The sequence below is a fragment of the Macaca mulatta genome, chromosome 14 (genome assembly GCF_049350105.2).
Source record: "Macaca mulatta isolate MMU2019108-1 chromosome 14, T2T-MMU8v2.0, whole genome shotgun sequence".
NCBI lineage: Eukaryota > Metazoa > Chordata > Mammalia > Primates > Cercopithecidae > Macaca > Macaca mulatta.
In genome coordinates this window covers 114,597,442-114,623,404 of record NC_133419.1, presented here as the reverse complement: position 1 = coordinate 114,623,404, position 25,963 = coordinate 114,597,442, and the positions used below count along the sequence as shown (strand labels likewise).

The following is a 25,963-nucleotide window of genomic DNA, read 5'->3' as shown; positions in this document are numbered from 1 at the left end:
ATGGGAAGACATGCCTGCTTCCCCTTTGCCTTCTACCACGATTGTACATTTCCTGAGGCCTCCCAGTCTTGCTTCCTGTTATGCTCCTGAGTCAAACCTCTTTTCTTCATAACTTACCCAGGCTCAGGTAGTTCTTTATAGCAATGGGAGAACAGACTAATACAAAGGGTTATAGGTTTTGACACCACTTACACACAATGAACATGCAATTTCCTAAAATGCATGTGTAAACACAAACAAGGGTTGCTCCAGAGACATGGTAAATAAAGCATTCTAGCAGTGTAGAAATAGGCAATGCTGCAAATAAGCGAGACTCAGAAATCAATGTGGGCTGGGTGTGGTGACTCATATCCGTAATCCCCACATTTTGGGAGGCCAAGGCAAGAGGACTGCTTGAGACCAGAAGTTTGAGACCATCTTGGGCAACATAGTGAGATCCCATCGCCACAAAAAAGACTCAAAAATTGGTTGGGCATGGCACACGTGTGAAGTCCCTGCTGCTTCAGAGGCTGAGGCAGTTGGACCGTTTGAGCCCAGGAATTCAAGGCTGCAGTGAGCCGTGATCTCACCACTGTATTTCAGTCTGGATGACAGAGCGAGACCCTGTCTCAAAAAACAAAAAAACAAAAACAAAACAACAACAACAAAAAAGAAAACCAACATCAATCTGAAATCAACCTGTTCTGCAATGACACCCAGGTTGAGGCCATAAACACAGTCACTCATGAGGAAAAGAAAAATGGCAGAGCCACAAACATAAAATGTCCTACACATCGCAGACACAAACAGCCTGTTGAATGTGGAAGATTCCAAGGTAGTATCACTGCAACCATGCTAATCTGCCAGTTAATCTGCCAGGGGAAGGGGATCCCTGTATCTCCAGGTGGTGGAAGTAGCAGCAGTCCTAGTCCAGGCCCGAGAGTAATCTGGCCTCTCCTGGGAGCTGCACCTGACTTGTACCTGTTTCCTTTTGTCACAAACTGTGCCCGCATGCAGACTAGTGAGGCCTGCAGGTGAAACATAACAATCCCAGCGACAACAATGCCAGGAGTATAGGAAAGGCCACAGTCTATGTTAAATTCACACTTAAAAGTGTAGCTTGAGAGCCAGACCAGACCAGGGCAAGGGTGTAAGTGCTACTCTTAAAAGATGCCCTTCCACACTCAGCCTCTACGCAGATTTGGGACACCCAGCATGCTGTCAAGTGGGTTTGCCATCATGACACATTTGTATCTTAAAGGGCTGAGTAATCACAATTCCCACACAGTTGTTGAAAATACAATTCAGGCCAGGCGCGGTGGCTCATGCCTGTTATCCCAGCACTTTGGGAGGCCGAGGCGGGCGGACCACTGGAGGTCAGGAATTCGAGGCCAGCCTGGGCAACATGGTGAAACCCTGGGTGTGGTAGAGCGTGCCTGTAATCCCAGCTACTCAGGAGAATCGCTTGAACCCAGGAGGCGTAAGTTGCAGTGAGCCAAGATCGTGCGGCTGCACTCCAGCCTGGGCGACAGAGTGAGACTCTGTCTCAAAAAAAAACCAAAAAAAAAAAAAAAAAAAACCCCAAAACCAAACAACCAAATAAAAAACAATTCAATAGGAGCACGTGGTCTTTTAATATGAAATCGTAAATATCTGCCTCAAACATAACAAAGTAACACAAAATTTTAGTTTGAACTTCTGAAAATCGAAAATGGAAAAACTCTGTAATTTTTCCTTTCATGCCCAGGTTAACAGCATCAAGGTTAAGGGCACCACGCGGGGCACCCATGAACGGAGGCTTTGGTCCGTTTGGTTAGCTTTAGACAAGCGACTGCATTCATCCTCCATCTCTCCTTCAAGATGGTGAACACTTTTTCACGTCACTGGAGTTGGAAATGGCCACAAAGCCTGGTGGCAAATCCTTTATTCCACGGTCATTCGGCAGTTTCCCACGGCGGGGGAGCAGCTTTAACTCGCCCGTGGAGGGAGGGTGGAGCCGGAGGTCAGTCCTAGAAATGAGGTTTTGAGGGCAGAGAGCGGAGAAGACTCAGGAACGCGGCTCCCAGGATTCGCAAATCCAGTTCCCGGGTACTAGCAGCGTAGCCGGCAACCACCACGGGCTGTGAAGCCCACCGAGAGCTACAGGCGGGGCCGGGGTCACGTGACCGACGTCTGGTCAGCCGGGCGTGCGCGGGAGCACGCAGAACTGTTCGGCCCCGGGCCACGCGCCTTGCGTGCGCGCGCATGCCGGGGGCGGGACATGTGGGCCGGGCCTCTGGCGCGCGCGGCGGGCGGGGGCGGGACGGAGCGGAGTGGAGGGCGGGGGCGGGACGGAGCCGGGTGGAGGGCGGGGGCGGGGTCTAGTCCTGAGAGGCTGGGCCGGCGGTGGCAGCGGCGGGAGACGGGTGACCCGCGGCTGGGCGCCTCGGCCATGACTGCGGAGCTGCAGCAGGACGACGCGGCCGGCGCGGCCGACGGCCACAGCTCGGTGGGCTCAGCGACGGCGAGCGGGAGCTGGGGGCGGGCTCCAGGCCCTGAGGGGAGCGTGCGGGGCCTGCGGGGCTGCGGGCTGCGGAGGGCGCCGCGGCCGGGCGGGACAGGGGGTGCGCCCGCGAGCGTGGGTGAGAAGGCCGAGGGCTCTGCGGGGCTCGGGCCGTGGAGATTGAGGACTGCATTTTTGCGTCCGTGGGCGAGCTGAAGTTGTAGGGGGATTTCCAGATTTTGGAAAACCAAATATAAAGGGCTGGACGTGGGGTTCTCCGCCGCAGGGATCAGTAAGGTGAGCGCTCCTGGGCCCCGACCGGGGTGAGAAACTTCCGAAAGCGGCAGCGTTGGTTGGTTTTGTTTTGTTTTGCTTTGACTTTTAAATCGGTTTTATGGCGGCGTTTTTAAAAGGTTAAAGCAGACCGAAGTTATTTCACTTAAAGTCCGGAATTATCACCGTCTTCTATAAGACCAGGGGTCCCAGTTACCACCACTTCCCTCCCTCCCCACCCAGCTTTGAAAACAAAACAGCGCAGCCTCCCCAATTATTGCATTCATCACTCTAGATTTTTAAGAAGGGGGAGGAGCAGCGTGATGAATAGAAATTCTACTGATAATGCTCTCCTGTTCCCAATGTCTAAGAAGACTGAAATCAATACAAGGACTTCTGAGTTAAGATGGTGAGAGTGAAAGAACCCTGGTTTGGGAGAAAAGCTAATGTCTGTATTAAGAAACTTGGGAAGAGGGCAATTTGAGCATGTCTTCTAGTGTTACTTCGGAATGTTATAACTTAACACCACCTCCTCACCCCTCAAGTACTGCACTTTTTCAAGACAAAATGGGAAATCTGTGCCAGTTATTCAAATACGAGTTTGGAAGTGAGACACTTTATATTTGTCATACAAAGCTGGCAGATAGATACCTTCAGGTGAGAATCCTTTTATATCTTTTTTACTCTTTTGTCTGGAAGGCCAGTAGTAGTTAGCATGGACTCACTTTTTTTTTTTTTTTTTTTGAGACGGAGTCTCCCTCTGTTGCCTAGGCTGGAGTGCAGTGGTGCGATCTCGGCTCACTGCATCCTCCGCCTCAGCCTCCTGAGGAGCTGGGATTACAGGCGCCCGCCGCCGGCCGGGCTAATTTTTGTATTTTTAGTAGAGTCGGGGTTTCACCATATTGGTCAGGCTGGTCTCAAACTCCCGACCTCAGGTGATTCGCCGCCTCGGCCTTCCAAAATGCTGAGATTACGGGCGTGAGCCACTGGCGCCCAGTCTGGACGCACTTTTTTTTTTTTTTTTCAGACGGAGTCTCACTTTGTCGCCCAGGCTGGAGTGCAGTGGCGCGATCTTGGCTCACTGCAACTTCCGTCTCCCGGGTTCACGCCATACTCCTGCCTCAGCCTCCCGAGTAACTGGTACTACAGGCGCGCGCCGCCATGCCCAGCTAATTTTTTGTATTTTTAGTAGAGATGGGGTTTCACCGTGTTAGTCAGGATGGTCTCAATCTCTTGACCTCGTGATCCACCCGCCTCGGCCTCCCAAAGTGCTGGGATTACAGGCGTGAGCCCCCGCCCCCAGTCTGGATGCACTTTTTAAAACTCATGTTAGAAAAATATACTTCCAGGTCCTGGACTCCAAAACGAAAATATCGTGCACTGATTTCTAATGGAAATGTTATTGTTCGATGTTCACAAGTGCCTATTGAAATGTGTCAGGATTTTTCTCTGTTTGGCTTCAGAGATCAGTTCTATTTGTTTTTAGCACAGTGACTTAAAAACATGGGAAAATTTTAGTTTGGAGACCATCATATTGATTTAGAGAAGAAACTATTTTAAGGGAGAGAAGTCATATTTAAATTTGTCGTGGCTCAGTCATTTAAGACCATGTGCCTATTAATCAGGGCATCTTCATTTACGTCTGCCGCAGTTTGAGTAGTGACCCTATTTCAGCATTCTCCATTTGAGAGTTTGTGTGTGAGCTACTTGATGAGCATTTGTATGTAAGTCATAGCTATTTTGGGAAGGCTTGGAACTCCAGTGGCTGTGGCTGGCTGGAGTACTCTGATTCCTGGCCACCTGCAGAGTGATGACATTTACTGTTCTTCCCAGTGATTTGCCCTATACGGAAAGCTGTTAAGCATGGAATGCTTGATAATGTTCGCCTCTTTTATTTTTGCTAATAAAAAGCTTAAAGTTATCAGGATAGGTTGAAGAAACTTCCGGGAAAAGTACCTTTTGCATCTTATAGGAAAGATTTTAATAACTTCTTCCTCATCTTGGTAAGTTTCATGTTAGAATGGATTCTTTTATTTTGAACTCTCTCAGGCATTCTACCTTTCCCTTAAAGGATATTTCATTGTTCTAGTTGAGGAGAGCTATCCGTCCCTGACACTCAGAAGCTATTTAAAGCCTAGACTGCTTCCCTTCCCTTATTGGTCAGTTGTACACAGGACAGACAAAACCCTTTATGGCCTCCCAAGAATTTTAGTGAGAGAAATATGTAGTACTCTTGAAATACGCTCTCAGTATGGACTCAAATCTGAGAGTAGACACTTAGTGATTTCACTAAATCCCCCAGACTGCAAACTGGTATTCGAATATCTAAAGAGATTACGTACTGACAGCTTCCTGTATTTCAATCAATTCTTGACTTCTATAGCAGCAAAGTTTACTATTATTACAGGAGAAACAACTTGAAGTCGGTTTGGTTCTTACAAACCTGTCATTCTTGGCAGCTGTACTGAGGGTTCATATCACACATTCATTATGTCAGCTGAAGCTCTATAAAAACCTGCCGGTTTCAGTGAAAATTTAATGCCCTTTTTGCTTTCTTTTGATTTATTGGCCTTTCATTTGCTTTTACTTTGTCTCATTAACTGATTTTTAAAACATCAGTAAGTCAGTGATTGGTTCCACAACTCTCATGCCCCTCTGCCCCCAAATACAAACAGTATTTTTAAGGCTTACTGGCCAATAGCATCTTATTGGCAAGATCTCTCCGTGTGTTCTGTTTCATCAAATAAATTAAATAAGTAGTAAAATGAAGCAAGTACTTACCAAGGAAAATAATGCTGATAATAGTAATAGCTAATGCTAATTGAGCATACACTATGTGCCAGACTCTGTGCTCAGAACTTAACATAGCATTCTCTCAGTACTTACACAACTCCACGAGGTTTCTGTGAGAAGGCTTATACTTGCTAAGTAATTTGTCCAAGGTCATCCAGCGAGGATATGATACAGTTGGAATTGTATCTAGGCAGTTCTGACCCCAAGAGCCCAAGGCGCCCCTCGTCCTGTCTCATAGTTGATGGACCCATTGCTCTGAATCACAGACTTTCCACTACTCTTGTAATGCCTTTTGTAGAACTCCCCTAATGTTTTAAACTTCCAGTCCTCCCTACAGTCTTTCTAAATAGATAATCATCTTTTCTACTTGACTGAACTCGCTGATGTCTAAAAAGAGCTCCCTGCCTCATGTTTTGTCCCTGTATCCCTACTCCATCTCATCTCTTTTCTCTTATTTTCGGTGGAAAAGGTTCCCTTCCTCCTCCCGCCCCCCCGCCCCCAACTTTCATTTCTTAGAGATAAACCTAGATTAGTGGTTTTTACTAGGGAGAGATTTTGTAATCTAGGAAGCATTTGGCAATGTCTGGAGACTTTCCGATTGTGACTCCGGAGGGAGGATGCTACTGGGATGTAGTGCGTAGAAGCCAGGAACGCTGCTAAACATCCTGCAGTGTACAGGAGTAAGCCCCTCAAAACAGAGTTATGTGTAAATTGTATAAAATAGTGCTGAGCTTGACAAACTCTGATCTAGATGATGTCTCTCTTCTCTTTCTATTATGTCCCTTCTCCTTAGTCACCTTTACTGTCTTCTCCCTTGCTACTCACATTATGGTCCACAGACCGGCAGCATTCGCATCCCCTAGGATTTAGAAATGCAGAGAGTTGAGTGTGCTAGAGCCAGCTTGCTCTGCCTCTCCAGCTGATTTCGTACATCTCCTTCCAGCTCTGTGTTCAGTGACCTCATGTTGATAACTGTGCCAGGGTGGGAATATATACCAAGGAAACAAGCCAATACACTGCCAATCAGCATACCACTGCCTGTATCCCCACTCTAGACCTAGTCAATCAGTTTCTGCCTTTTGACAAGATTCTTGGGTGATTTATTTGCATATTACATTTTGAAAAGCATATGGATAGAATTTGCATTTTCCATTTTGCCATGCACTTGTCCTCTATCTTGAAACCAAATAACAGCAACAAAAGCGTCTACTGCCCAGTCCAGCTGTTGTCTCCACCTTCCTCCTTTTGTTTGCTTTTGGAACAAAGTTTCTAACCCCACCTGTTTCATTTCTAAAACATTTTTCCAGTGACGATGTATTCAGACTCAATATACAAAACTTGGAAAATACAGACCTGAGCAAGACTAACTCTTAGCTGACAGGAGATTGAGGGAGGTTGGTTCCCAGATTCTGCTACAGAACTTAAGGTGGCAATGACAGCTTCCTCAAAAGCCCAATAATTAGATGGCTGTGTGGACCAGTCTGGGCTCTAGCAAATGGCCGATTGTTCAGAAGCCTGCAGAGGGAGTGACTAGGCAGCAGCAGGTTAGGTTGAAAGGCAGTGAGTGGTTTTATGTAATCAGAATCTGCTCAGCAGCCTGCTCTCCCTCTGTCACCCAACTGGAGTGCAGCGATGTGATTATAGCTCACTGTGGCCTTGACCTCGTAGGCTCAAGCGATCCTCCCACCTCAGCCTCCTGAGTAGCTGGTACCACAGGTGTGCACCACCGCGCTTGGCTGTTTTTAAATTTTTTTTGTAGAGACGAGGTCTTACTATGTTGCCCAGGCTGGTCTTGAACTCCTTGGCTCAAGCAGTCCTCCTGCCTTGGCCTCCCAAAGTGTTGGGAGTACAGGCATGAGCCACCACATCTGGCCCCCTCATACTTTTATTATTTTATGCTTTTATGATCCCTCATTACCACTTTTTTGCTGATACTTTTCTTTTTTTGAGACAGAGTTTCGCTCTTGTTGCCCAGGGTGGAATGCATTGGCGCGATCTTGGCTCACCACAACCTCCGCCTCCTGGGTTCAAGCTACTCGCTTGCTTCAGCCTCCTGAGTGGCTGGGATTACAGGCATGCACCACCACTCCCAGCTAATTTTGTATTTTTAGTAGAGACAGGGTTTCTCCATGTTTGTCAGATTGGTCTCCAACTCCCAACCCCAGGTGATCTGCCCGCCTCAGCCTCCCAAAGTGCTGGGATTACACTCATGAGCCACCGTGCCTGGCTCCATGTCTATATTTCTAATCCTGAGTTCTATATATATGACTTCTATACTCCGTTTCCCTGTGCTTTTTGAACAGTTCTGCTTGAATATCAACCTTCTTGGCTATAAACATTTGCTGCATACTTATTTTCCCAGGGTGGTTATACTAGGCATGGGAATGTACACTTGTATTACTAGTGTCTGCCATATGCTATATGTCACCCTAAGCACTTTTCCGTACATTTTTATTTACAAAAACCCAGCAAGGTGTAAACTATTATCTTATTACTGATAGGGAAACTGAGATGTCTTGTTTGTTTTTTGAGATAGGGTTTCACTCTGTCACCCAGGCTGGAGTGTGGTGACACCATCAAGGCTCACTGCAGCCTTGACCTCCCAGACCCAAGCAATCCTCAGACTCTTGAGTAGCTGGGAGCACAGGTATGCACCACCACTCCTGGCTACTTGTATTTTATTTTGTTTTTTGAGACAGATCTCCCTCTGTTGCCCGGGCTGGAGTGCTCACTGTAACCTCCACCTTCTGGGTTCAAGCGATTCTTCTGCCTCTGCCTCCCAAGTAGCTGGGATTACAGGCACATGCCACCACGCCTAATTTTTGTATTTTTAGTAGAGATGGGGTTTCACCATGTTGGCCAGGCTGATCTTGAACTGTTGACCTCAAGTGATCTACCTGTCTTGGCTTCCCAAAGTGCTGGGATTATAGGCATGAGCCACTGCGCCCAGCCTCTGGTTACTTTTAAAAGTTTTTGTAGCGATGGGGTCTCTCTGTGTTGCCCAGGCTGGTCTCAAACTTGTGAACCAAGTCATCCTGCCTCAGCCTTCAGAAGTGCTGGAATTATAGGCATGAGCCACCGTGCCCGACCTCAGATGTTAGTATGCCTTATAAGGGCCTCATGTAAGATTTATTTATTCCTTTTCTTTCGTCTTTTTTTTTTTTTTTTTTTTTTTTTTTGAGACAAGGTCTTACTCTGTCACCTAGGCTGGAGTAGTGCAGTGGGTCAGTCATGGCTCACGGCAGCCTCAACCTCCTGGGCCCAAGCAATTCTCCTACCTCAGCTTCCTGAGTAGCTGGGACTACAGACATGTGCTACCATGCCTAGCTAATATTTTTATTTTTTGTAGAGATGGGGGTCTCTTTATGTTGCCCGGGCTGGTTTTGAACTCCCACGCTCCAGTGATCCTCCCGCCTGAACCTCCCAAAGTATTGGAATTACAGGCATAAACCAGGGTACCTGGCTCTTTTTTTTCTTTATTCGTGTGAGATTTTAAACTGAAGTCCGTTTGCTTCTATGTTACAGATGAGAAATGCAGCTTACAACTGTGATTAAATTATAAGTAGCAGAGCTGTGACTTCAAGCCATTCTGACTTGAAGCATAGCATTTCTCCAACTTTAGTACAAGCCTTTCTAAAACTAAAGTTTCTGACTTACCACTTGACTATGAAGCACTTTAATAACTTTAATAATTTTAATAACTTTTCATTGAACCCTGTTAGGCACTCTATGAAATAAAATTTGGTATGACCAGGAAGTAGAATTTGCAAAGTGACACAGTAAGTAAGTGATAAAACCAAAACTATAACACAGGATATCAGTATTTTTACCGTAAACTCTAGAGGAGTTTAGTTGGACAGGCAAGTCCCAGTATTTTACATTTCTTTTGCATGTCTTCATTTTGCTAATAATTACTGTTTGCAGTACTTCATTTGATAGTCATACAGGGGTCTCAAAGCTTTTGGTGTACTTCATTTTCCATTCTGGAAACTGATGCTGAGGAAGATTGAGATTTGCCAGGAGGCTGATGTGTGCTGGAGTTTGGGCTGCATGGCACTATTTCCAGCATCTAGGCTTTCTACATAAAACAGGGGTCAAAATATCAGACACACAAAACCAAACTAAAGATCTACCTCAGTAAGTACCAGCTACATGCTACAGGATGGCTGCTAGGCACTTTAACCCTAAGAAGGTTTTCTAAACAACATTTTCTAAACAACTTTTTCTTTTTCAATCTTCTTGCCCAAGTTAGTACTTTCTGATGTCTCCTCCCTCCCTCCCTCCCTCCCTCCCTCCCTTCCTTCCTTCCTGTATGGGGATATGTATACAGGTTTCCTTATTCATTTGTTTTTTCGTAGAGTTGGGGTCTTGCTGTATTGCCTAGGCTGGAGTGCAGTGGCTATTCACAGGCATGATCGTGGTGTACTACTGTTTGAAAATCCTGGGCACAAGGATTGTGCCTGCCTCAGCCTGCTGCAGAGCTGCCACTACAGGTGTGTGCCACTGGACCCAGGTGATTTTTTTTTTTTTTTCAATTGAGGCAAAATTTATATAACATAAAATTATTTTAAAGTGGGGCTGGGAGCGGTGGCTCACTGAGGTCAGGAGTTCAAGACCAGCGTGGCCAATGTGGTGAAACCCCATCTCTACTAAAAGTACAAAAATTAGCCAGATGTGGTGGTGAGCACCTGTAATTCCAGCCGCTTGGGAGGCTGAGGCAGGAGAATCACTTGAACCTGGGCTGCAGAGGTTGCAGTGAGCCGAGATCGCGCCACTGCACTCCAGCCTGGGTGACAAGAATGAAACTCTGTCTCCAAAAAAAAAAAAAAAATTGAAGTGTACAAGTTCAGTGACATTTAGTATATTCACAATATTGTGCAATCACCAATTCTGTCTAGTTCTAAAACATTTTCATTACCCTCAAAACTTTATAACCATTAAGCAGTCACTCCCTATTCCCCACTGCCCTCAACCCCTGGCAATACCAATCTACTTTCTGTCTCTAGATTTACCTATTAGAGAGATTTCATCTAAATGGATCATACAATATGTGATCTATTGTGTGTGGCATCTGTCATTTATTGTAATGTTTTTGAGATTTGTTCAAGTTGTAGCATGTATTATTCTTCATTTTAATCACCGAATAATATTCCACTGTATGTATAGATCATGTTCTGCCTGTCCATTCTTCCGTTGATGGACATTTGAGTTATTTACACCTTTTAGTTATTATGAATAGTTCTGTTGTGAATATTCATATACTCATATTTGAGTACCTGTTTTCCGTTCTTTTGTATATATACCTAGAAGGAATTGATGACTTACGGTAATTCTATGTTTAACTTCTTGAGGAACTGCCAGACTGTTTTCCATGGTTGCTGTGGAAGTTTTATATTCCCACCAGCAATACACAAGGGTTCTAGTTTTTTTCTTTCCTCATCAAAGCGCTTGTTTTTTTTTGTTTTTGTTTGATAATAGCCATCCTAATGGGTGTGAAGTGGCATCTCGTTGTGGTTTTGATTTGGCCATGTTAATGTTACAGCTAATGTTAACTGTCTTCATAAACTTATCGACTATTTATATATCTTCTTTGGAGAAATACCTTTTTAAGTTCTTTGCTGTTTTTGAATTGAGTTGTCTGTTTTTTGGTTGTTAACTTAAAGAGAGTTCAAAGAGAGTTCTTTATATTGTCTAGATGCTAGACCCTTACCAGAAAAAGGATTTAGAAGTATTTTCTCCCATTGTCTTTTCACTTTTTTCATAATTTGTACACTATATATTTCTTTTTTTTTTTTTTTCTCGAGACAGAGTCTAGCTCTGTCACCCAGGCTGGAGTGCAGTGACATGATCTTGGTTCACTGCAACCTCCGCCTCTTGAGTTCAAGTGATTCTCTTGCCTCAGCCTCCCAAGAAGCTGGGATTACAGGCACGCGTCACCATGCCTGGCTAATATTTGTATTTTTAGTGGAGACAGGATTTCACCATGTTGGCCAGGCTGGTCTTGAACTCCTGCTGACCTCAGGTGATCCACCTTGGCCTCCTGAAGTGTTTGGATTACAGGCATGAGCCACCGTACCCGGCCAGCACTGTATACTACTTGTTGTATTTCTTGATGTATGTATTTATTTCTTGAATTTGTACACCGGTTGTCTTTTCACTTTCTTGATAATGCCCTTTGATGAAGAAAAGTGCATCAGCCCACTTCAGTGTCCCAAGTAGCTGGGACTACAAGTGCACACCACCGTGCCTGGCTCAAAAGTGTTATTATTTTTTTCTTTCGTTGCTTGTGCTCTTGGTGTCATATCTAAGAATCCATTGACACATCCAAGGTCATGAAGACTTATCTCTGTGTTCTCTTTTAAGAATTTTATAGTTTTAGTTCTTTATTTAGGTTGTCGATCCATTTTGAGTAATTTTGTGTATTGTGTGAGGTAGGGGTCCAGTGTGATCCTTCTGCTATGGAGATCCAGTTGTACCAATACCATTTGTTGAAGACATGGTTTTTCCCCCACCAAATGGTCTTGGCACTCTTGTTGAAAATCAGTTGACCATAGATATGAGTTTATTTCTGGATTCTCAGTTCTATTCTATTGGTCTATATATCTGTCCTTATGCCAGTACCACACTGTTATGATAACTGTAGCTTTGGATTAATACTAAGTTTTGATATAAGAAGTGTGAGTCCTCCAACTTTGTTCTTCTTTTCAATATTGTTTTAGTTCTTCCAGGTCCTTTGAAATTCTGTATGAATTTGAGGATCAGCTTTTCTATTTCTGCAAGAAAGGCCAAAGCACTGCAGCTTTTAGAATTTGTGTAGCAGGTTTTCTGATTTTCACTAGAGGTCCCCCCAGCCCCCTGCCGCATGCACACACATAGGGCCTTTGGAATTTTGATAGGGATTACATTGAACTTTTGAATTGCTTTGAGTAGTATTACCACCTTCACAGTATTAAGTCTTTGTGGCCAGACGCAGTACCTCACACCTGTAATCCCAGCACTTTGGGAAGAGGCCAAGATGGGCAGATTACTTGAGCTCAGGAGTTCAAGGCCAGCCTGGGCAACATGGTGAAACCCCACCTTTACCAAAAATACAAAAAATCTTAGTTGGGCTTCATGGCACACATCTGTGTTCCCACCTACTTGGGAAGCTGAGGAGGGAGGATCGCTTGAGCTCATAGGGTGGAGGGTGAGGTGCACTCTAGCCTGGGTGACTGAGACCCCATCTCAAAAAAAAATACTGTCTTCGTGATGGTTAAGTTAATGTGTCAATTGATTGGGCCATGAGGTATGCAGACATTTGGTCAAACATTATTCTAGGTGTGTCTATGAGAGTGATTCTGGATGAGATTAACATTGAATTGGTAGACTGTGTAGAGCAGTTTGAACTCCCTAATGTGGGTAGTGGGCCTCATTCAATCAAGACCTGAATAGAACAAAAATGCTAAGAGGAAACTTTGCTTGCCTGACTGCTAGAGCTGGGACATTGATCTTCCTCGGTCCTGGCACTGGAACTTAGACAACCATCAGCTCTCTTGGTTTGCAGGACTTCAGACTCAGACTGGAACTTACACACTCAGCTCGCCTGGTTCTTGGGCCTCAGACTTACACTAAAACTATACCGCTGGTCTCCTGGTTCTCCAGCTTGCTAACTGCAGATCTTGAGACTTCTCAGTCTCCGCAGTCATGTGAGCCAATTCCTTGTAATAAGTCTCACCTCCTATATTTATCTCCTTTCCCTTCTGTTTCTCTGGGGAACTCTGACTAGTACAGTTTTCCAGTTCATGAACCTGGATGTTTTTCAATTTATTTAGGTCTTTAACTTCTTTCATCAATTTTTAAAATTTTTTTTTTTTTTTTTTTTTGAGACAGAGTCTCACTCTGTTGCCTAGGCTGGAGTGCAGTGGTGAGATCTTGGCTCACTGCACCCTCCACCTCTTGGGTTCAAGTGGTTCTCCAGCCTCAGCCTCCTGAGTAGGTGGAACTACAGGCATGTGCCACCATGCCTGGCTAATTTTTTGTATTTTTAGTAGAGATAGGGTTTCTTTTTTTTTTTTTTTTTTTTTTTTTTTTTTTTTTTTGAGACGGAGTCTCACGCTGTTGCCCAGGCTGGAGTGCAGTGGCGCGATCTCGGCTCACTGCAAGCTCCGCCTCCCGGGTTCCCGCCATTCTCCTGCCTCAGCCTCCTGAGTAGCTGGGACTACAGGCGCCCGCCACCGCGCCCGGCTAATTTTTTGTATTTTTAGTAGAGACGGGGTTTCACTGTGGTCTCGATCTCCTGACCTTGTGATCCGCCCGCCTCGGCCTCCCAAAGTGCTGGGATTACAGGCTTGAGCCACCGCGCCCGGCCGAGATAGGGTTTCACCATATTGGCCAGGCTGGTCTCAAACTCCTGACCTCAGGTGATCCACCCGCCTCAGCCTCCCAAAGTGCTGGGATTACAGGCATGAGCCACTGTGACCGGCAAATTCTTTTTTTTTTTTTTTTTTTTTTTTGAGACAGGGTCTCACTCTTTTGCTAGGCTGGAGTGCGGTGGCACAATGTTGGCTCGCTGCAGCCTCCATCTTCTGGGCTCAAGCAGTCTTCCCACTTCAGCCTTCTGAGAAGCTGGGACTATAGGCACACACTGCCTCACCTGACTAATTTTTGTGTTTTTTGTAGAGATGGTGTTTTACCATGTTACTCAGGCTGGTCTTGAACACTTCAGCTCAAGCAATCTGCCTGCCTCAGCCTCCCAAAGTGCTGGGATTACAGGTGTGAGCCATCGCACCCAGCCTCAGCAGTGTTTTATAGTTTTCAATGTACAGGTTTTTTTTCTTTTCTTTTTCTTTTTTTTTTTTTTAAGACAGAGTCTCGCTCTGTTGCCCAGGCTGAAGTGCAATGGCATAATTTCACTACAACCTCCACCTCGTGGGTTCAAGCGATTCTCCTGCCTCAGTCTCCCAAGTAGCTGGGATTACAGGCACCTGCCACCATGCCTGGCTAATTTTTGTATTTTTTGTAGAGACGGGGTTTCACCATGTTGGCCAGGCTGGTCTTGAACTCCTGACCTTCTGATCCACCTGCCTGGGCCTCCCAAAGTGCTGGGATTACAGACATAAGCTACTGCACCCAGCCCAGGTTTTTTACCGCTTTGGTCAAATTTGTTCCTAAGTGTTTTATTCTTTAGGATGCTATTGTAAATGTAATTGTTTTCTTAATTTCCTTTTTGATTTCTTACTGCTGTTTTATAGAAACACAACTGAATTTTGCCTGTTTATCTTTACCTTGAAGCTGCGGAATTTGTTGACCAGCTCTGGTAACTTTTTGGCAGATTCTTTGGGATTTTGTATATATAGGATCATGTCATTTGTGAATGCAGTTTTACTTTTTTATCCTTTGCAATTTAGATGCCATTTATTTTTTATTCTTGCCTGATTGCTCTGGCTTAAACTTCCAGTACGGTGTTGAATAGCAGTGGTGAAAGTGGGCATCTTTGTCATGTTCCTGATTTTACGGGTAAAGCTTTCAGTCTTTCACCATTGAATATGATGTTAACTCTTGGGTTTTTATAAAGGCCCTTTATCATGTTGAGGGAATTCCCTTTTGTTCCTAATTTTCTGATGGTTTTTATTATGAATGTGTGTTGGATTTTGTCAAATGTTTTTCTGCATCAATCAAGGTGACCATTGTTTTCTTTTTCTCCTTCATTCTGTTGGGGTGTTATATCACATTGTTGGGTTTCCTTTTATGTTATTGACAAAGGCATTCTCTTAGGCATCCATTGCAAATGTGTGACTAAGCTGTCTCTCTTCATTCTTTGAGATGTTCAGAGTATGCCTTACTTTGACGTTTTGCCTACCAGCATTCTGTCTCTCTCATCACAGTTAGTTTACTCAGTAGCACTATAACTCAAGCTTTCTTTTCCTAGTGTCATCCCACGCTGAACCAGTTGTTCACATGGGCTAGACTAATCCGCTTAAATGCCTTTTCTTCCTTCATGTATCTTCCCTGTTGAGGAACCTGCAGTGATTATCCATTGCTCATCAGATCAAACCTAAATTCTTCCTGACATTTAGAACCCTTTGTAATCCAATCCCACATCACCTCTCTGATCTCTGTTATTTATTTATTTGAGACAGAGTCTTGCTCTTGTCGCCCACGCTGGAGTACAGTGGCGCAGTCTCGGCTCACTGCAACCTCTGCCTCCTAGGTTCAAGCCCTTCTCCTGCCTCAGCCTCCCAAGTAGCTGGGATTACAGGTGCCCGTCACCACACGCAGCTAATTTTTGTATTTTTAGCAGAGATGGGGTTTCACCATGTTGGCCAAGATGGTCTCGAGCTCCTGACCTTAGGTGATCCACCCACCTCAGCCTCCCAAAGTGCTGGGATTACAGGCGTGAGCCACCGCGCCCAGTTATCTCTGTTACTTATTAAAAATAGAAACTATACGCAAACACCCACCTAGTAATAACTTAAAATTTTATCATTGCTATATTTCTAAAACTATAAGCATATAAATTTGATTTCTCATATCTTTCCCTGATATTTTCCCAGTTTTTCAATTAGCCCTACCAATATGTTGTTAAAAATTGTATTTTCCTTCATTTTTGGTGATGTGTTCGATGTGTTTTTCAGCCTCATTTCTCATATTTAGTTGGGACATGTATTCAAAGAAATGAAAAAATATTTTCTTAATATATCCTAAAATAAGGAAAAAGCAAGGCATAGGACATTATGTAGCATATGAAAAAATGTATTCATGTGCATAGACAATTTCTGGAAAGATAACAGAAACTGGTTTTTTTTTTTTTTTTTTTTTTTTTTTTTGAGACGGAGTCTCGCTTTGTCGCCCAGGCTGGAGTGTAGTGGCCGGATCTCAGCTCACTGCAAGCTCTGCCTCCCGGGTTCACGCCATTCTCCTGCCTCAGCCTCCTGAGTAGCTGGGACTACAGGCGCCCGCCACCTCGCCCGGCTAGTTTTTTTGTATTTTTTAGTAGAGACGGGGTTTCACCGTGTTAGCCAGGATGGTCTCGATCTCCTGACCTCGTGATCCACCCGTCTCGGCCTCCCAAAGTGCTGGGATTACAGGCTTGAGCCAACGCGCCCGGCCCAGAAACTGTTAATGGTAGTAGCCCTGGGAAATAGAACTAGGGTGGGAAGAAGGTGATTTCCTTTTCATTTTATACCCTTTTGTACTATTGGAATTTCTTAGTACATGTGAAGAAAGAGATGGAAAAAATTAAAAAGTAAATAATGATTAGTTCCTTTTTTTCTTGTTTTTAAGTCCCAGTTTAAACCCCTTTACATGATATAACAGTGGCCAAATTTTAAACACTTTTAATTGTTTTTGTAAACTTTAAGCCAGTTGATAAACTCAAACAGGCATTTTCATCATGTACTGACATTTGCATCATTCACAAAAATTATTAAGTAGTCCATTTCAGGGAATTTAGCTGTGTCCACAGAAAGCTGCTGTTTGTCTTTTTTAGACAGCCATATTCTTACAGCTACTTTAGGTTTCTATTCCATGACAAAATTGGATCAGCATGGCATTGTTGCTGGAAGAAAAACTGAAAAAATCCTAGGGCTTTTAAGGGCCATTCCTTGTTTTATGGAGGTTGGAAAGGTTAGCAACTGTCTTTGTTGTCCAGACAGAGGTGTTTTTTTCTCTTTTTTTCTTTTTTTTTTTTTTTTGAGACATAATCTTGCTCTGTCGCCCAGGCTGGAGTGCAGTGGCGCGATCTCGGCTCACTGCAACCTCTGTCCCTGGGTTCAAGCCATTCTCCTGCCTCAGCCTCCTGAGTAGCTGGGACTACAGGTGCCTGCCACCACGCCCGGCTAATTTTGTGTGTTTTTAGTAGAGACTGAGTTTCACCATGTTAGCCAGGATGGTCTCGATCTCCTGACCTCGTGATCCGCCCACCTTGACCTCCCAAAGTGCTGGGATTACAGGTGTGAGCCACCAAGCCCAGCCCTTTTGTTGTTGTTGTTGTTGTTGTTGAGACTGGAGTCTCGCTCTGTTGCCCAAGCTAGAGTGCAGTTGCCCAATCTTGGCTCACTGCAAGCTCCACCTCCCAGGTTCAAGCAGTTCTCCTGCCTCAGCCTCCCGAGTAGCTGGGACTACAGGTGCTCACCACCATGCCTGGAGAATTTTATATATATATATATATTTTTTTTTTTTAGTAGAGATGGGGGTTTCACCATGTTGGCCAGGCTGGTCTCGAACTCCTGATCTTGTGATCCTCCTGCCTCCGCCTCCCCAAGTGCTGGGATCACCGGCATGAGCCACCGCACTTGGCCAGAGTTTTGGGGGTTGATGCTATATGTTTTCTTTGACTCTTCAGGTGTTTTTTGTTTTGTTTCCTTTTGTTTTTTCTTTTTTTGCTTTCCTTGGGTACTTAAGTTTTATTTTATAATTGCGAACCAGATCTTTAGCTTTGGAAGGAATTTTAGTAGGCACACCTTGGTAGTTCTTTGGAGTAAGGGAACATTTATTAATTATTTACATAGTTGTAAATTTAGAAATGTCTTCGTAAGACTAGACAATTGAGATCAGGAAATATGTGCATCAGAATGATGAAAATAGCATCCCTGTTTGAAGGAATGGAATAACCTATAAAGCGTCTCATCACAGTGCTAAATTAGGAGTTTTAACGATTAATAATGAAATATTTTGCATTATTTCATCAGAGAGTTTTAACTTAGTTACTGTAGGATCAGGCCAGGTATTGTTTGTTACAAAAACTTGATAGCTTAATGTTTTTAGTGTCTGAATAATCTTGTTAATTGCTGATTGTGGGTGAGTTATTTTTGCTCTAAGAAAATCTCCTTCCTGAGAAGTGGGCTGGATTGCATCAAAACCATTGAGTAGCAGTGAGGTCAAAAAGCTTGAGTTCCTTCCTGATAGAGGTTGTGTTTGCCTGTCTTTCTTTACTGCCTCTGGGCAAGAAAAGGGAGTGCTTTTTGTTTTGTGAAAACATTGTGAATTTAACTCAGGAAATGCAAACCTGTTGGCTCTTGCAAGTTATTTGACTTCATTGTGAGAGGAGTACAGGCTTTGTCTTGTCTCCTTGTTGGGTGTGTACTTTACATATTGCAAGGTAGAGTGAAGTTAATATTTAAATCCTCTTTCTGTGAAGTTCAGGAGAAGTGAGTTAGTAATATGGTAGGATCTTGATGGGTTTAGTGTTACTGTAAAATTAATTTATATATATATAGTACTTATGAAGATTTGGAGTGTGGGTTCTGTTGAGAACTTTAGCTAAATCTTTACAAGACTGGGTCATGTCATAGCATTTGTGTATGTATATAAATAATGCATGTGAAATTTGTTATTCATACTCTTTACATTTTATTTTTATTTTTAAATTATGGAACACTTCATGAATTTGCATGTTATTCTTGCACAGGGTCCATGCTAATCTCTGTATTGTTCCAATTTTAATGCACTGCTCAAGCAAGCTCTTAGACTTTTAATAGCTATGTGTTTTATAGCTATCTTTGATTTAGCTTTTAATTCTAGTCATTTGATGATAAATAGGTTTTGTAAACCTTAGTTTCCTAATGTGTGCAATGCCTACCTTTGTTATTAGGATTCCATACATGAAAGGCGCCTGTTCCCTGACAAATGTTCAGCCAGGTATGGTGATGTGTGCCTGTAGTCCCAGCAGCCTGGAAGGCTGTGGTGGGAGGATCCTTTGAGTCCAGCAGTTAGGCCACTTGCGGTCAACAGAGTGAGACCCGCATCTCCAAAAAGAAAAAAAATAATAAAGTAGTTGCTCAATAAATGTTAACTGTCTTTATTATCAGCACTGTCCCATGGATGATTCCAATTAGGCAGTGTATTGCATGATTCTTGCTTTAAAGGAGGCAAGAATTTCATGTTTAAAACAATTAGAGAACAGGTCTGGCCCGGTGGTTCATGCCTGTTATCCCAGCACTTTGGAAGGCCAAGGTGGGTGGATTACTTGAGGTAAGGAGTTTAAGACCAGCCTGGGCAACATAGTGAAACCTCATCTGTACTAAAAATACAAAAATTAAGCTGATCGTGTTAGTGGGCGCCTGTAATCCCAGCTGCTCAGGTGACTGGGGCAGGAGAATCGCTTGAACCTGAGAGGTGGAATTTGCAGTGAGCTGAGATCACACCACTGCGCTCCAGCCTCGGTGACAGCAAGACTCCGTCATAGAATAGAATAGAGTAGAGTAGAGTAGAGTAGAGTAGAATACAATAGAATAGAATGATGAGAAATGCCAAGTGAAGACAGTGGCTACATTCAGTCACAGGCCTATTCATTTCCTTAACATGGGAGATGAGAAAGGGGAGAGAACAGTATGGGCCAGAGTTCTTAGAAGGACTTCATATGGAGGAGGTAAGACAAATATAACCCTTGAATGTAGTTGGCATACCATAGTTTAATAATGTAGGTGGTGTTACAAGTGATTCTAGGAGCAACACTCTGTGCATGAGAGAATGAGTTTGCAGTAAGGAACTGAGAGGAGAAAAGGTAGAACAGGCTAAGCGGGGAATCAGGTAATGGTCTTTGAATGGCAAGATGAGGAATTTGGATTTGAATTTCCATGTAGAACATTGTTCTTGGAGCTATACAAAATAATTTTACATAGTTGTCATCTCTACCCAGTAGCCTTTAAAAAAAAGGTCACTGGGCCAGATGCAGTGGCTCACGCCTGTAACCCCAGTACTTTGGGAGGCTGAGACAGGTGGATCACTTGAGGCCAGAAGTTCAAGACCAGCCTGGCCAACATGGAGAAATCCCATCTCTACTAAAAATAGGAAAACTAGCTGGGCGTGGTGGTGGGCACCTGTAGTCCCAACTACTCGGGAGGCTGAGGTGGGAGAGTCACCTGAGCCCGGGATGCCGAGGCTGCAGTGAGCTTAAGATCGTACCATGCCACTGTACTCCAGCCTGGGCCACAGAGCGACACCCTGTCTCAAAAAAAAAGTGAGCCACAGAGCAACACCCTGTCTCAAAAAAAAGGGAACTCAAGAATTTATTTTCCTTTCCTGATTGTGTTATCCCAGATATATTAATGTCCACTGCTACCTATTACAAAATGGAGAAAGATAAATGAGAATATTACAGTATAACTGACTTTAATCCAAGGCCAAATGTAAATAATTAGTAAATTAGTATATGAATACTGTATTTCATTGATTCACATTTATTTGGCATTCTGAGATCTCTGACATCAAGATGTTCTTAACATTTTTACTATCATCCAAGTAGCAGATGTGATGTTGCCGTTGTCTGCACTTGTATGAACTTGGTCATAGCTGTTACTATTGTTATAACAACAGTTGACAGGTTATATGTACTGTTAGTAATACATGGTTAACTTGCCATTGCATATGTCACTTAAAAATTTACACTGTGATTCAACATTGAAATGAAAACAAAACAAAAAAAACCAAAAAACCTGTATATGAAGCAAGGCATGGAAGCAGAATGGCAGGGTATAAATTTGATTTTATATGAAACAAAATATTTACCTTTGGAGGAATGTTTGCAGTTTCAGATTTTCTTGCAGAGCTATAGTCAAGTGCTTCATGCAACCCAGAAGGGCAGACACTATAGATGTATTCTGCTGTGTTAAGTTTTGTTGCCGAGAAACGTGTGAAAGAATTGCCTATCACGTGCCAGGCGGTGCACCTGGAAGCAGGGGAAATTGCTGTATTCCTCAACATAAATGAAAAAGTTCAGAGATTTCAGAAGCTAGTGTGGTATATGTCTCCCAGGACTGCCATTAAGACATTGTGTCATAGTTTAAGTGGCAGCAGTTTTCCTTTCTTCGTTTGTAACCGATGGCACCTTAGATTTAGTCAAATGTAATATTTACATCTCTACTTCTGATGATAGCTGGTTTAGAACAGATTGCACTACTAAATAATGAAACTTGTGATTATATAAGGACAAGCAAAATTTTAAAATAAAGAAACTTGTTAGGGTGCGAAGATCAAGGTCAAAATATAAAAATTGGCTGGGTGTGGTGGCTAACACCTATAATCCTAGCACTTTGGGAGGCTGAGGCAGGAGGAGGCGGAGGTTGAAGTGAGCCACAGATCGCGCCACCGGACTTCAGCCTGGGCAACAGAGTGAGAAATAAATAAATTAATTGAAAGTAAAAACTGGCCAGGTGCCGTGTTCATGCCTGTAATCCCAGCACTTTGGGAGGCTGATTGCCTGAGGTGGATCGCCTGAGCTTGGGAGTTCGAGACCAGCCTGGCCAGCATGGTGAAACCCCGTTTGTACTAAAAATACAAAAAATTAGCCGGGTGTGGTGGCCGGCACCTGTAGTCCCAGCTACTCAGGAAGCTGAGGCAGGAGAATTGCTCGAACTCAGGAGGCGGAGGTTGCAGTGAGCCGAGATTGTACCGTTGCACTCCAGTCTGGGCGACACAGTGAGACTCCATCTCAAAAATAAATAAATAAATAAATTAATTAATTAAATAAATAAAATACAAGAATAAGATGTTTGCATTTTTTTGCACCAGATAGGTATTCTTGCCTATCTTTTTGTCTTCTCAAATACAGCGTGGCATAGTGCATCCCTTATCAGCAGTAACTTTGTGTACAGTTACTTAACCTCTCTGTGCCTCAGCTTTTTGTAGGACGGGCATAATACCTATGTCCCAGGTCTGTTATGAGGGTTCAGTGAGTTACATTAGTTCATACATGCCAAGTGTTTATAGCAGTACCTGGCTAAAAGTAAGCAGTATCTGTCAGCTATTACTTTTTACCGGGATTATTTTCTCTGAATCATAAATGTTAATTTTTATACAGAATAATTCCCAATGAAGATGCGATTATCCCATTGTTACCTTCTTGACGCTAGTTTGGTATTAATGTACTACTTATTCCCCGTCTCAATTATTCCACCCTTTTTTGGGTACATTGATGTTGATCTTTTAGAAAATCATGTGCAATTTTTGGCCGGGCGCGGTGGCTCAAGCCTGTAATCCCAGCACTTTGGGAGGCCGAGACGGGCGGATCACGAGGTCAGGAGATCGAGACCATCCTGGCTAACACGGTGAAACCCCGTCTCTACTAAAAAATACAAAAAAAAAAAAAAAACTAGCTGGGCGAGGTGGCGGGCGCCTGTAGTCCCAGCTACTCGGGAGGCTGAGGCAGGAGAATGGTCTAAACCCGGGAGGCGGAGCTTGCAGTGAGCTGAGATCCGGCCACTGCACCCCAGCCTGGGCGACAGAGCAAGACTCTGTCTCAAAAAAAAACAAAAAAAAACAACAAAAAAAGAAAATCATGTGCAATTTTTGTGAGATACACAGATTCGTACCACTCTTATACAGTAAAATCAAATGCAATTAGAATTAGTTTCAAAAAAACTAGTGTTTAATTTTTCTAAAAATTACATGCTTGCGATTTTAGTTTTTGCTTAGGCTGAATCTGGATACCTTTTAGTATGATAATCACTCTCCCAGTGCACAGGCAGTGACTGCATTTGACAAGACTCATAGCGTGAAAGTCTGCTGGTCTCAGCAAGGTAGGGTTCCATTTGTAGCCTATGACTATAGTCTAACTACAGCAGAACGACTGTTGATGCTTCTTCGAGGACTTTATTTATTTATTGAGACTGAGTTGTGCTGTTGTTGCCCAGGCTGGAGTGCAATAGCACGATCTTGGCTCACCGCAACCTCCACCTCCCGGGTTCAAGCAATTCTTCTGCCCCAGCTTCCTGAGTAGCTGGGATTACAGGCATGTGCCACCATGCCCAACTGATTTGTATTTTTAGTAGAGACAGGGCCATGTTGGTCAGGCTGGTCTCGAACTCCTGACCTCGAGTGATCCGCCCACCCTGGCCTCCCAAAGTCCTGGGATTACAGGCATGAGCCACCACGCCAGACCTCTTCAGGACTTTAGAGGGATGTTTCAGTTAGTTATTTCTGGTTGTGTAATACTTTAGTGTTGCATTGGGCCCACAGCTGTTGAAGAACATAAGATAGTGTTTCTATTATAGCTGGGAGTAAATGTAGACTATCTCTCTGAGACATATTACTAACTTAATTTAAGCGTAATCTTAGGAATGGTATAAATTAGATTTCTTGTTGCTGAATTAATTTTGAACTACTTTGTTTTCAGCATTCGTCTTAAAAGATCATTGTGTCTCAAGTTGGGCCAGCCAGTTGTTTAGATTGAGCTGTACTTGCAAATCGGTGTTTTGTATTTTGTCTTTGTGTAAAGCAGGATAAAATGATAGAGTGAAGATGTTAAGGCTGAAGGGTTTGTAAACTGATTTTGTCTTAGCTGGAAGTTAACAATTTAGGTTTTTCCATGATTTAGGTTAATGAAGAGAAAACATTTCATACTTTATACCCTTTGAAATTATATATTTTATTTAATCGAGAAAATTCTAGCTTTAGCTGTACTTCTTTTTAAGTAATCAAACAGAGTTTTAAATATGTTGGTGTTATCATTGGTTAATTACATGATTGGAAACTTATTGTCAGTGAAAAATGATACACACTAATGGCATGTGCAGGAAAGCTTGAAATAGCACATCTTTATATCCATGCAAATTCTCCAGACTCCTTATATGACCTACTTAATGTACTGCCTACCAAAAGAAAAACCTGGGGAACTTTTAAGTGTCCATTAAGGCTAGAATATTACATTTAAATGTTTTATATATTTGTAATTTTACTATCATCTGTTTCTTTCATAAGTACCAAAGGTATTTTCCATGATTGAACTTTTAAAAGAGAAATAGATTTGGCATTTCAGAGTATTTCTGACAGCCAATACATTGTTACTTGGAGCTTGTTGGTTGTTTAGAGTTAAAAAATGAAGGGCTGTTTGCGTTGGCCCACGGACTGTAATCCCAGCGGACTTTGGGAGGCCTAGGCGGGTGGATCACGAGGTCAGGAGATCAAGACCAGCCTGACCAACAAGGTGAAACCCTGTCACTACTAAAAATTAGCTGGGCGTGGTGGCATGCGCCTATAATCCCAGCTGCTTGGGAGGCTGAGGTAGGAAAATAGCTTGAACCCAGGAGGCAGAGGTTGCAGTGAGCTCATGCCACTGCATTCTAGTCTGGGCAAGCCTCAGGCCTGTTTATCCAAGATGCTTTTAGTTATTCTTTAAATGTACCCAGGTTTACTTTCTGACTGACATATTTGTGGTTTTTTTTTTGTTTTGCAAATATAGAGCTGCCAAATGCTGTTAAATCAACTGAGAGAAATCACAGGCATTCAGGACCCTTCCTTTCTCCATGAAGCTCTGAAGGTTGGTTTCCAGATCTCTGCCAGTCCAGAGGCTTTCAAGCAGCTGTCTATATGATAGTTATGTCAGTTCAAGCTATTTCTGTACCCAAATTAAAGCACATTTGGGTACAGAACCTCTACAGGTCAAATGATTGACCCAGTATCTTCAACATGTAAATTATAAGGGGCTGGGGGAGATTTGTGGTTCGGGTAACCCTGCAGCGTAAAAGAGATTTAAGAAACATCAACCAGTGCACTGTATAAGCCTTATGGTTCCTTATCCAAACCAGCAAACTAAATGATATTTGAGTCAGGGAAGTTTGAACTGGTTATCTGATATTGAAAAAACCTGTTGTTACTCTTAAGGCGTGACAATAGCTTTTTTTTTTTTTTTGAGATGGAGTCTCACTCTGATGCCCAGGTTGGAGTGCAGTAGCACAACCTTGGCTCACTGCAGCCTCTCCCTCCCGTGTTCAAGTGATTCTGCCACCTCAGTCAGCCTCCCGAGTAGCTGGGATTACAGGCATGTGCCACCACACCTGGCTAATTTTTGTCTTTTTAGTAGAGACGGAGTTTCACCATATTGGCCAGACTGGTCTTGAACTCCTGACCTCAAGTGATCCACCCGACCTGGCCTCCCAAAATGTTGGGATTACAGGTGTGAGCCTCCGTGCCCGGCCATGGGTTATATTTTTAAAAGATACATTCTGAAATGTTGACCAGTGATAAGATGGTTAGGATTTGCTTCAGAATATCTAAGGCAGTACAGGAGGTTTAGAGAAAATAAGAAAGGTTATGACTAAGTGACTAGGTAATTGTTGAAGATAAGTGATAGGTACATGGGGGTTCTCTTATTCCCTTTCCTGGCATATATGTTAGAAATGTTTCCTCATAGAACGTTAAAAACAAGAAAGATCACCACTAGAAAATAGGTAACTGCTTGGCCTTTTTTTTTTTTTTGAGACAGGAGACAGGATCTCACTCGGTTGCCCAGCCTGCAGTGCAGTGGTGTGATCTCGGCTCACTGCAGCCTCTGCCTCCTGGGCTCAAGCGATCCTTCCACCTCAGCCTCCCTAGTAGCTGGGACTCACGCCTGGCTAGTTTTTGTATTTTTAGTAGGGACGGGGCTTTGCCAAGTTGCTCAGGCTGGTCTCCAATTCCTGGGCTCAAGCGATCTGCCTGCCTTGGCCTCCCAATGTGCTGGGATTACAGGCGTGAGCCACT

The 25,963-nt window shown here is 43.5% G+C and overlaps 1 protein-coding gene and 1 pseudogene across 33 annotated transcripts in view; one reads left to right on the top strand and one right to left on the bottom strand.

Moving 5' to 3' along the window:
* Positions 1-2,341: 2,341 nt before the first annotated feature.
* The window catches only part of USP28 (ubiquitin specific peptidase 28), a 77,457-nt gene continuing 53,835 nt past the window's right edge, over positions 2,342-25,963 (top strand). For 16 of the 33 annotated variants that reach the window (XM_077964334.1, XM_077964332.1, XM_077964329.1 and 13 more), the window contains exon 1: positions 2,342-2,467. Coding sequence is in view for 18 of the 33 variants with exons in the window: in XM_077964320.1 (XP_077820446.1) it covers positions 2,411-2,467 (57 nt within the window). In the remaining 15 variants the exon portion in view is untranslated. Of the gene's footprint in view, positions 2,468-9,885; positions 10,021-24,683; positions 24,762-25,963 lie in introns of all 33 variants that reach the window. The other 17 variants (XM_077964333.1, XM_028833996.2, XM_028833993.2 and 14 more) reach the window with 2 other exon arrangements.
* On the bottom strand, positions 18,870-18,964 carry LOC114672484 (U6 spliceosomal RNA; annotated as a pseudogene).